The sequence below is a fragment of the Copidosoma floridanum genome, unplaced genomic scaffold, assembly GCF_036245765.1.
Source record: "Copidosoma floridanum isolate Cflo_tuat_1 unplaced genomic scaffold, Cflo_Japanese_pri ptg000021l, whole genome shotgun sequence".
In the NCBI taxonomy this organism is placed as follows: Eukaryota; Metazoa; Arthropoda; class Insecta; order Hymenoptera; family Encyrtidae; genus Copidosoma; species Copidosoma floridanum.
Genome location: NW_028321898.1, coordinates 21,716,141 through 21,728,693, shown reverse-complemented (window position 1 = coordinate 21,728,693; position 12,553 = coordinate 21,716,141). Strand labels below are relative to the sequence as shown.

At 38.1% G+C, this 12,553-nt stretch overlaps 1 protein-coding gene and 1 pseudogene across 1 annotated transcript; one reads left to right on the top strand and one right to left on the bottom strand.

Annotated features, from left to right (window-relative positions):
* Nucleotides 1-210: 210 nt before the first annotated feature.
* LOC149374185 (uncharacterized) lies at nt 211-5,437 on the top strand (annotated as a pseudogene).
* A 721-nt stretch (nt 5,438-6,158) lies between these two features.
* On the bottom strand, nt 6,159-7,876 carry LOC149374184 (uncharacterized). Its single transcript, XM_089594689.1, has 3 exons — nt 6,509-7,876; nt 6,372-6,423; nt 6,159-6,307 (listed from the first exon to the last, which is right to left on the bottom strand). The coding sequence occupies exons 1-3, from the start codon at nt 7,647-7,649 to the stop codon at nt 6,160-6,162; spliced, it is 1,341 nt and encodes a 446-aa protein (XP_089450815.1). The 5' UTR covers nt 7,650-7,876; the 3' UTR covers nt 6,159.
* Between the last annotated feature and the right edge of the window lie 4,677 nt (nt 7,877-12,553).

Below are 12,553 nucleotides of genomic sequence, written 5' to 3'. Positions count from 1 at the left end.
GCTTTTAACTTAAACGTTATAGCCATGGGATTATTTAGTGACTTGCTTTTGACGATTTCAGAGTCAGTTCGCCTTGCGGTCCAGCCAAGCGCGGATCGTTTAACCGTCGCGTATACTCTTTTATACGTACTCTCCGCTCTTCGATCAATACATCTGTGTATACACTTACCTTGCCGATTTTTCATTCAAATCAGTCGTCGGCTTCAAGTGAGCTTCCAAGCCTTTTTTTTCCTGGGTACATACTTGATCAATCTTGTTTGCCTCGCGGAAAACGATAATTCGCTTTTTCCATTGCGAGCCTTCAAAATATAAATTATTGATCTCTCAATTTTCAAAACCGATATTTTAAACCGATATTTTAAACCGATAAATGATACAACTTTCTTTTCTCCGCTTTTTGAAAAGGTCTACAGCTAGCAAAATGAAGCCAATGCAGACTACAGTTCTGCTGGTCGCGCTGTGTGCCACTTAGGCGGTGGCGATGCTGCCCATGGGCAAGCAACGTATTTTACGGCTCAAAGGTACTCAGTGGAGGTAAGTGCCCTTGTTGTTGTTTTTATTTTCCCCAACACTATACATTCAACTATTAAGTAAATAAGGAAATTAATTTTTTTTCACGAAAATTCAGCTATTAAAACTCGTGCGATTGAAATCTTCGCTCAAACGATAATTGATATAGATCGGTTAAATAATTACTTATTTTTCACGGTTATTATTTTTGATGTTCTGTTAATGCGCAAAAGACCCAACCAATCGGGTGCTCGAGGTAATTGTCCATCATTTTAATTATTACGCAATAATAGGTGTGCACTGTATATATAAGCAAGTGGAGCGAAGAATTTTCATGATACCCCTTATTCAATCGCGTACTTGGCAGAGTAAGTCTCAAAGTTACAGGAAACGATTATTCGTCACGTATGCGAACGAAGACTGGAGGTTTTTCTTACACGTAGCAATTCAGAAACACTAGTGGGAGAAGCTTTAAATCGATTTTATCATTATACCTTGTTTTTCCGGCAACTCTGAATTTTATTTTATTTTATTTTTTACATCTGTTCATTGGAACAGTCGTTAAAAAATTTTCTTTGATGTATACTATAGCATTAACTGATAAAATAAAAACAATCTTACGAGTAAAGTGTATCCCTATACGCGTAGAAGAGCGAAGATAATATTTAAAGATCGAAAATAAAAAAAAACCCGCAAGCCGATTCGTTTTTGAGATATTTCAACGACGAATTAATATTATTTGTATAAATATATGGGCCTCTGACGTATCATCATTCTATGGCGAAGATCAACTGGTTTCAAACTATACTTGTGTATACCCATACAAGGTTCATTTTTTACACGTGGAGGTATACATTTAATACAGGTTTTTACTCGATGACTTAAATTTATTTATGAAGTGCACCTTTGTTATACCTCCGATTTATTTATCAACCTTGAATCGATGAGAAACAATTTTCCAAGACTTTGGACACACTAAGTATTTCGTTGCGCTAATCCCGGAAAAAGGGGAATTTTTTTTCGAGGATCATAGAAATGGTTTGAAATCTCTTGGCCGGTTATAAGGAAAAAATATTTTTCTCTTAAAATAAATTTAAAAAATTGTTGCTATTTTAAAATTAGAAAATGCGGTAATTACGCAGAAGTGGTGCTCCACTCCAATTTGGATATTTAAATTTTTTTGTGGTTTCGAGCCATTTTCTATTAATCATAAGGTGGGGAAACGTTTTTTACCATTTTTTACCATTTTTACGAAAGTGAAATTTTTTTCTGTAATTGAAGCGAAATATGTCGTGGGTTGGGAACAAAAATTGCAAAGAAAAAAAAAATGAACATACATGTTTTTCAACAAACACACAGCAACCAGTTGTGATAGCCACACATGCGGCCAGAACGCCAGGTGTACGATGAGCGAGGGCCGGCCGGTTTGTTCGTGCTTGAATCTGTACGATGGCGATCCTCTTACGAGGTGCGAGCGTGTCGAATGCATCAGTAAGTTTTTATTATTATTATAATCATCATCATCATCATCAGCCACAATGTCAGTTTTTACGTTTCGTATACCTGCAACATACTTAATTGGCAATGCCTAATCTATCATCGAGCACTTACGTCACCATAAAAAGGTGTGCGCGTGTATATATATTTACGGAAATATAGTACATACAAGTGGAGTATCAAGCTCACTTGTATATACCATAACCGCATGGCAAACGATTATATTATTACGCGCGGCGAACGCGCAAGGTCACGTAGCCCCTTTTTTGGTTCCTCATCGAGCCTTATTTCATAATCTTTTCATCACACATTTCTGGATCGCGTTATTGACTAGTTCTCACAATTTATTTAATTTTTTTTATCTTCTTCTATTACGATTCGAACAACTACTATACCGATTAACTTGTTTCTTTTCTGAAAATAAAATAAATGCGAGTTAAAAAGAAAAATAGTGCAATTAAATAAAAGGTGTGCATGGTCACTTTGATCAACAATCATTAACCGAGCGCGTATATGTTTTTTAAATTACCAATACTAAAATATAATTTTAAAATTTTCAACGGGAATCAATGGGGATGAAAAATCCTGCAAATAAAAGAAATAATATATCTGTTTTGTCCCCGAAATTGCAGTAAACGAGGATTGCATTGGAAGCCGCACCTGCAGCGGGAACCGATGCATCGATCCGTGTACCTACGCCTGCGGCACAAACGCGCTCTGCCAGACGATCAACCACATACCGGTGTGCAACTGTCCTCCAGGTCACACGGGCAATCCTCTGCACAATTGCGTCTACGACCCTGGCAAGTACATTTTTTCTTTTTTTTTTCTTTTTTTCTCAATGTTATGAACAACTACATACATTTACTCCCTGGCGTAAAAGTAAATTTCATGATGATATCCCAAACAGAGGCGCCGTGCAAGAGCCCAAATCCTTGTGGGGCCAACACCAAGTGCGAAGTCAAGAACGGCGTGGCGGTGTGCTCTTGTTTGTCGGGATACCGAGGGCGTCCTCTCGAGGGCTGCCGTCACGAGTGCGAGTCCGACTTTGACTGTCCCCAGCACCAGCACTGCTCGAAGGACTTTCGCTGCGAGAGCCCGTGCGCCTCCGTATGCGCCGAGAGCGCCGAGTGCAACGTCATCAACCACCGAGCCAACTGCGCCTGTCCCAAGGTCATCATCATCATACACATCTTTTAAACCACATATACATTACATACGTAAAATACATAACCATTGAATTTTTTTTTCTCATTTTGCAGAATTGGCTGGGTAACCCGCTCATATCCTGCCAGCCCGAGTGCACCCAGCACTCCGACTGTCCTGCCGGCAAGCCTGCCTGCCTCTATCAGAAATGCGTCGATCCTTGCGAGGGCACCTGCGGCACCAACGCCAATTGCGAGCTCCGCGACGTAACGCCCGTCTGCAGTTGTCCCAAGGACAAAACTGGCGACCCCTTCGTTTTCTGTCGGCCCTCCACCGATGGTATAATATATACATACATACGTGTATTAAATTAATATTAGCACGTACATTATGCAAAATGCCCCCGATAACAACAATAACTCTTTGGGGCTACAATGTTCATTGACTTGCAGAGGACCTGTGCAGCGGGAATCCGTGCGGTGCCAACGCCGAGTGCCGACCGGGCCATGACAACACGGGTAAGAAGCGCCCGGTGTGCAGGTGTCCCCACGGCTATGTTGGAAACGCGCTAATCAGGTACACGCGTGTATATATATTGCATTGTATGCAATTTGATCTGATTTAAGTGATGTATGACATATTATGTTATCAGTTGTAAGAGGGGCGAGTGCTTGTCCAACAACGAGTGCCCGGATAATCAGGCGTGCATCAACTTTGCCTGTCAGAACCCGTGCACGGGCCGTGAGTGCGGTTTAAATGCCAATTGTACACCTAGAAGACACATTGCAGTGTGCCAGTAAGTATTATTAATCATACTAAAAGAAATACACGCCAAGTATCAAGGAGGTATAAAAAAAATACATTAAGAGTGATAAAATTTATGTAAATTATTCAATACGTGGGTATCGATGAATCGATAAAACAAAAAATTATCACTTATTTTTCAGGTGCGCCGAGGGTTACCGAGGGGACGCACTCTTCTCCTGCAATCCCATCGAGGGTGGCCATGCAGCCAACTACTACGGTCGCTACGCGCGCTACGATTCTTATTTTTATTCCGAGCAACTGTTTTTTTTTTTTTTTTTTTTTTTTTAATTTGGATATTAGGGTAGTTCCCACTATCTACTTATGTTGTACATAAATAACGTGTTCGATCCCTCCCTGTTTTCCACCTGTTGCAGTATTTTTAAGTTATTTCTCTCAGCTTATGGAGGTAATTGACCTTTTTTTTGTATACAACCGCTTTTATAACTATTCTCATTGTTTGATATATACATATACACACGTATGTATTGAGCGTTTTACATTTGTGCCATTCTAGTCGAAATGTCGAATCGACGATTAAACGTTATTTATTTTGCACGCCAACTGATATGTATAACGAATTTGCCTAATTTATCACATAAATTGTAGATGAAAAATAAAACGATAAGTACGAGAAATTTTAATACAATAGCTATTGTTTTATTTTCTTGTGACTGTCTATTTATATTACATGGGATGACTATTTCGGATTTCATAGACTTCATGTTAAAAAAAACAACGAAAGAGACAAAAGAATCTGTAGCATATGCCTTTTTTGATAAAATTGTATGGTAAATTTCTACATGAACTAATTGATAAGATCTGAAATGCTGACGTTATTTTTATTTTCTTATACCGAATTTGAAAAGTAGCGTTCAAGGGATGCTTAATTCCAATAATACTAAATATCGTATTTTGTGGCCTGAAAAAAGTAAAGTACTGGTATTATCAGTGGCTTTGAATGTTGAGTGTCAAAAAAATTTATTTAACATGTGACGACAATTGATTGATATGTATTAAATTCCATGATCTTAACATGTTTTGTTTGCTTGTGTTTTCGCCGAGTCGCAGCTTCCCGTTTTCTCAGAGAACCTGGATAATTTTAAATTAATTTTTTATGAGGCTACGTCTGACTTACTCTTAAAGCATGCAAATTAACCGCAAGTCCACATGGTTCTGGGGTTAAGATATTTAATCAAACATTGATTTTACAATAGTTTTACAACACATTTACAAAATGGAAAAATAAAAAAAAAACAACTAATTAAAGCAGCTCGAAGTTGTCTGTGTAAAAAAAAAAGGTGAGTGAGAAAGACCAGGAAAATGAAAGAGAGAAAGAAAAAAAGACGCTAGCATGCTAGGCAAAACTCGTGCAAAGGGTAAATAAACTCGTGTGAAAAGAACTCGTGCAAAAATAGTCGTGCATTGTAGGCGCAGTCTCGTGCCCTTGCCTGACGACAAGAGACTGCGCTTGAACTAGGAGGATCCTACCTGAATGCACAGCTGAACTGTGATCCCAACCCGGGTGGCCACCCTTTGCATATGAATTAGGACTTGCGAACCCTGAGGCGTCAAACTCCTTGAATTCTTGAAAGCCAACTTCCCGGTGGTCTTGTCTCGTCTCTTGCGCTGTCAATATCGCGCCTCGCCTTTCCTGGCAACTGAGATGAAACGCGTAGTGTCGAGGAGAAATCGAATAGCGGCGCCGACTTCTGTAGCCTTTCCACCGTATTAAACACGGCAAGGAGCGAAAAAAAATGTTGCCCGATTCTTGGGGAACAACTAGCGAGCGTGCGCATCCGAAGATTGCAGAGAATGGAGAGAGAGAGAAAACCACTTTTTTTACTGTCCTGAACTACAACGCTAGCTGCCGATTTTTTTCCGTTGCCAAGGTGACGACTGCGTGTTCCAATGACATCTGAGCGGCCACCACCGCTCGCTTTTATTTCGAACATCAGCCTAGCCGTGTTGTTTCGTTGAACACGAAACAGCTTGATATGATCTATGTGGTATGTATGAAAGGGAATTTAGGACTTGCTTAAAAATTACTAGACTCAAACCTTTATAAAACTATGATGATGTATTAATCAATTATTTACAAAAGTATATTACAATCTGCTTTCTCGTTTGGAAAAAAATTAAAAAAAAAACGAAAAACGACAAAATATCAACAGATTAAATGAAAAAAATTTAATTGACACATCATTGTTCTTTGTTTTTCGCTTTTTTAGGCATTATAAAACAGCTTCGCGGTTGAATTTTGGCCCAAGGTTTTTTTACATTGCCAGTATCAACTACCTCCAAGATACTCGTTGTTTCAACCCCATCGATGCGAATGGGCGTTAGAAATCTGTAAAATTCATATGAATTTTACACATCGAACATTCTTTTTTTTTTTACTTGAAGGAACTTACTTCTGTAATCCAGTCGGATGTGCAAATTTGAAAGTGGTCGTTTGACAAACATCTGAAAATAAAAGTTTCATTTTCTCAAAATTCGATTCTTATTCACTTTAAATGTTGCGGTAAATATATCTTTTTTGACCACAAACCTTCAGAGATAACCGGAACATCTTCAACTGTTTCGGGTAACGAAAATCTATAGTCTTTACTATCAGTATGCTCGAGTTGATCACGTATTTTCTTAGCTTCATTACCAGTAACAGAAGAATCATATTTTCTCTTTCTTGTTTGTTTCATGGATATTGGCTCTTCGGGGATAACTTCCTTGATGATCGTTTTAGTGAGTAAACTGCGTATTACACGCCTACCTTCAGGCACACTCACGATTGAATCGACGCTAGTCGCTCTGCGACCTCGACCTGTCGTATTCCTTTTTTCCGCTTTACTCTTTGACTTTACAGTTCTTGTGTCAATTAAAATTTTTTCGATGTCTCCCGGTTCTGACTGGACAGAGCACTTACGCCTGCGAATTGTGGGCTCTGAACTGGAAGGTCTCGTAGTCTGGATTGCTCGTATAATTTCTGCCCTGGCTGGTGGGTTACTCAAATTGGTGATATTGTTACTGGTTTCCTTTGCCAGTGATGAGGCTCGCGTCTTCCTCAAACATCGTTTATTATCTTCTTTCGCTGTGGGTGTAGCCTGATCATTTTCCTGGACTACCGCACCTGCTCTTTTTTTTCTAGTGGTGGTTGAATGTTGTTCATTTTTCGATACGGTCCTGGCTCTGGTTGGTCTTATTTTTGACAATCCTTTTTTATCATTGTCTACGGACTCAGCTATTCTACTTCGAGTGTGAGACATTGGCAGATCATCGTTGGCAGGTACCGATTCAGTAGATGTGATTTGTTCGTCATCCTTGGATATCCATCCGGCCTTTGAGCGTTTGTCAGCAACTATCGAAGTATTTTTTTTAAATTTAGATGCTCTCGACGACCGCACTGTAGATACTTGTTGTTCTTCAGCCATTTCGTCAGTTTTCAAATCAACATTTTCTTTAGCAACAGATGCAGCTCTAGTTTTCCTAGTGGGTTTCACTGTAGGGGCTACATCCTTGGTAGAAGATCCAGCTCTCCTCGTGCGTATTGTTGTAGTTGATTTTGATGACTCTGATAATTTAATTACTTTTTTGGGTCGTCCTCGAGTTCGTTTTGTAAGAGTGGATTTGCTAAAATACTCTTCCTTACAATCATCCGTCGGCTCTATAAGTGGGTTGTTTGGTAAAGCCAACATGTTGCTATCTTCCTCAGGTTCTTCAACATCAGACGATGATGAGACTTTTTCGATGAATATGTTTGGAACATCGGATGTTTTTTTTAATGTTCCGATATTTTTTCCATTTCCTCTGGCAATAATGTACTTTGTTTTTTTCGGTCTGTAATATTTTCGGACTTTTCCTCCCAAGCCTTGGAATCAAAGCTTGTAGAGATGCTTCTAATTGGAGGTCGAGGAGACGCTTTTTTCGGTGGTTTCAAAATGGCCTGATGTGTTCCACTTACATTAGGTTTGAGCAACAATGTCAGTTTCTCCGATACGAATGAATTTTTTAATAGATTTGCATACTCTTCTTCAATGCTTTGGTGCTGTCCGGATTCTTCTATCCTTGATCTCGATCGTACGTTTTCGGCTTGTATCGTTCCTTCGCCAGAAGTATTAGAATTCAAAAAACTCAGGACAAGATCATCTTTTCGTGCTACTCCAGTTTCTGGCATCATTTCTACAATAAACTGGGACTCACTTTCTTGCCCATCTTTCGACTCATCGTCGGTTATTTCGTATTCTTGAAAGCCAGCGATACCCTGGCTATTAATAAAAGTTGGTTTTGGGTGACTATAACCAATACTGTCGTTCATTTTAACTGGAACGGATGTTTTTTTTGCATGTTCCAATATTTTTTCCATTTCCTCTGGTAATGATGTACTTTGTTTTTTTCGGTCTGTAATATTTTCGGACTTTTCCTCCCAAGCCTTAGAATCAAAGCTTGTAGAGATGCTTGTAATTGGAGGTCGAGGAGACGCTTTTTTCGGTGGTTCCAAAATGGCCTGATGAGTTCTACTTACATTAGATTCGGATAACATCTCTAGTTCCTCCGATACGAATTTATATAAGTAATTTTTTAATGGGTTTGCATATTCTTCTTCAATGCTTTGGTGCTGACTGGATTCTTCTATGCTTGATCTCGATTGTAAGTTTTCGGCTTGTATCGTTCCTTCACCAAAAGTATGAGAATTCAAAAAACTTAGGACAAGATCATCTTTCTGTGCTACTCCAGTTTTTGGCATCATTTCTACAATAAACTGCGACACACTTTCTTGCCCATCTTTCGACTCATCGTCGGTTATTTCATATTCTTGAAAGCCTGCGATACCCTAGCTATTAATAAAAGTTGGTTTTGTGTGACTAAAACCAATACTGTCGTTCACTTTAACTGGACTCAAATTTTCAGTTAAGCACTTTTCATTAAAAGAATGATCTGTTTGTTGTTCTTCGCTGTGGATTATCACCAGGCTATCTCTCAGCTGAGCGCGATTGTCTTTATTTTCATCTTTCTCAGTGAAGGAACTTGAAAAACTGTAAAACAATTCTTTATCGAAATTCTCTTCGCTGTCATCCAGCTCTTTTTCCAAATTTTCTAGCTGCTGATTGTCTTTGTGTGCATCCGTATTGAAGAATGTATTTGAAGAACTCAGTTTTTCATAGTCCTCCTGTAGACCACCCTCTACATTATAATCTTCTTGATATTTTTCTTCTTCTTCTTGATCCATATCTAAAAAACATTCTTCATCAAACTCATTTTCAGTAAACTTCGTTTTAACTTGTGTATCTTCTTCAGACTGTTCTACTGATTTTTCACTTTCACTTTTATCATGTTCAACATTGTGCAACGTAGATAGTACTTTTAATTGTGAAGTTTCCATGCTCGTATCAGAAGAAAGAACCGAAGATATATAAAAAGATTTGGATTTACGAGTTAGTGAAGCGGGCGACATTTTTATATCCACTTTAGAAGTTTCCTACAAAAAAAAAAAAAAAAAAAAAAAAAAAAAAAAAAAAAAAAAATTAGTAATTGAAAGTTATTGTCTGGATTGAGATTGCAAGTATGTTAAAGTACCTGTTCACACACGTTTGTGGTTGATTCGCTACACAAATCACTTTTGTTGGACGATTTTTCACTACATTCACGAGAGTGATTACTATTACTCATTTGTAAACTTGGTCCCGGCCGAGATTCAGCGAAGTCGACCATACTCGAGTCCGTTAAAATTGTTTTGTCTCTAAATGACTTTTTAGTCAACTGTGGAATACAGCAAGTTTCTTCTAGCCTGAAAATTTTTTATATACTCCGTAAAAATAAATTTATTTTATATAGATGTTTATATAGTTGTTAATAACTTACTGGGATTCTTCACTAATATTTTGAATATCACCCATAGTTTCCTCTTTGTTACGATTTTCATCATTAGCAAATGAGTTTGAATCATCACTTTCGCTCAATCTGTCCATGTTAAAATGGATTCGTCGTAATGACTTAAAACCACTAGCTACCAAATGTTTTTTTGGGGTATCTGCTTCATCGTTCACATTATCCTTTAATTAATTTATAAGTTAATTTATTAAATCATTTTATATACATATGCGGCCTTATAAATCCTTTTACATATTTTTTGACCTTATACATTTAGCTCACCTCAGTAAAATCATAACTAGGCGCACGAGACTTGCACTGAATTCTGAGGATTGATTGCGGCGTTTGAGTATCCAATTTGTTTATTTTTTCATTCTCTTTCCGTTGCACAAGTGGTGTGCTGCATATTTTAGTCATGCTAAGCCTACAGTCAGATGATCCCGATTGATCCAAATCTAAAACAAGCAATTGAACGAATACATTAAAATTATAATAAAACGAGGTTCACAAATATATATATATATATATATATATATATATATATATATATATATATATATATATATATATATATGTAGATAAAGTATACAACCATTCAATGTTGAGTCCCTGGATTGGTTGTTAAGTTTTCGCCGCTTTTTGACTATTTCATCATCAGGCTCAATTACCATTTTTAAAGCCGTCTTTCTCGTGAAGATCTTCCGTTTTGGGTATACAACATAATGTGTATCACTCTTGTTATTTATTTGAGTAGCAAACTTTGGTTGAGCATTAATTGTTGCGCATGGCGCAGTTAGAAAAGGCGTATAATTTAATGGTCCAAGCCCATCTCGATTGGGCTTGCGACACGTCTCAAGTGTCTTTTCTACTGCCAAGTTGTAAACATCACCATCAATGTCTCTAGATTGAGACATTGGTTTATGGTGAAATCTACGTGACTCATTGTTGTTACTTATAATGGGATATGGTGAAAATCGTCGTCCCTTGGCCGATGTCGAGGTATTTTTTCTCCAGCTGTTTGCAAAACGTTTTGAGATTTCGGGTACGTTTTTGTGAACCAAATTTAGTAAATTCCAAACGGTTGAGTTAAAGTTTATTTCCTCATCAATTGATTGATGTGGGTTAAAGTTTTTTTTTACAGAAAAAATGTGGCTGGCTTCTACGTGGCGGTTCGTCAGCAAGTAGTGGATCAATCTAGTTTTGTCATTATAATTTTCTTTGAGATAATTGTCAAAGGCTTTCTCTTCTTCCGGGTTTAAGGGAAGTTGCAAAATTTTTCTGAGCTTTCCATGTTTTTCACATGAGCGGAAGAAACTCGTGAGTAACGGTCCGCAATCCGATGGCGGTCGTGCATGGAATGCTAACAGTAGATGACCCTGTTCCACCGCCAGATCGATCATTATGCGCCGATGATCGGACGATATCACTGGTGGTTTAATAATGAGCAGATAATTTAGAGCTGTTAAAAAAGAAATGATGAAAAAAAATTAATTGACAGCTTGCGAATGTATGTTACATATTTTTAAAATTTGAAAACGTACCTAATTTGTGTTGATTGTTTTTTAAAAGTGAATTTATAGCGAGTTCATGCTGGCAGTCTTCGATGTCATTGCTGGAAACAATTTGGCTTGTCATGATGTTGAAAAAGCCATCGTAATCCTCGTGATCGAGAAGCTAAAAAGCTCGGATGAGTTTAATAATACTAGGACTCAACTTAAAAGCTGCGGGATACTTCATAAGTTGATCGACTGCTGAATTTGAGTCTTTGAGAATCATGCACAGGTCCATGAGCAAGTAAAAGATGATGCAGTGTTTAGTGTACGTTTCAGGTAATTGACCATCTTTATCCTCCTCTTCGTCACTTTTTTCTTCGCAATAGCAGTCAGTTAAAAAACTCCTAAGCAAAGATTGCAGCGATGGAGGAGGATAAAGACCATCTTGACTAGGACACTCACTGTCTGACTCTTCTTTCCATTGCACTTTGAGTGGTGAACAATTTCTGGCAATCAATTGATCAATGAATAAAACATCATTTTCCTTATTGTCCTTCGTACAAGCGTCTCGTCTTTTTTTCTTGTAAGACTCTACAAGCTTATTTCTTGGATACTGAATTTTCGTAAGCGCTGAAATTTGCACGTCATCGCTTTCGTCGATGTTTTGCATTTCCGGCAACAGGCCGACATCATAAAACCACAACACAACTTGAAAATAGGCTGCTATTTTTTTAAGGGTCCTTTTGTGTTTAGTTAAATCGATTTCAGTATTGGGTAATTTTGATATAACGGTCTTCAAACATTCGAGTTGCTGAACACAGTTATGTAACGTTTTTAACTCAGACTCGTCCATATTGACACCCGACTGATCAAACAACTTGATTTCAGATCCACGTCGGATACTCCACCTCAGAAACTTTAAGTATAGATACTCTGCACTGCCATCTGACCACTCTATGGCACAGCGCAGTAAGAAATTGGCACACCGTTGATCTAGGCATAACGACAGCACCATTTCTCGAGCTAGTTTTTGTTCTACTTTTACACTATAATCTGGAATGACACAATCAAAAGGTATAAGGCCTACAAGGAGACACCTACGGTAGATTTCGTTAGGCATGATTAGTACAATGGGTCCAGCTGTGGTGATCTCTCGTAGTAGCTCTGACTGCACCCCTCGGGTGTGCCAGAACACTAAATTTTTCTCCGATAAATCGATCCACTCCAAACTCAAAGAA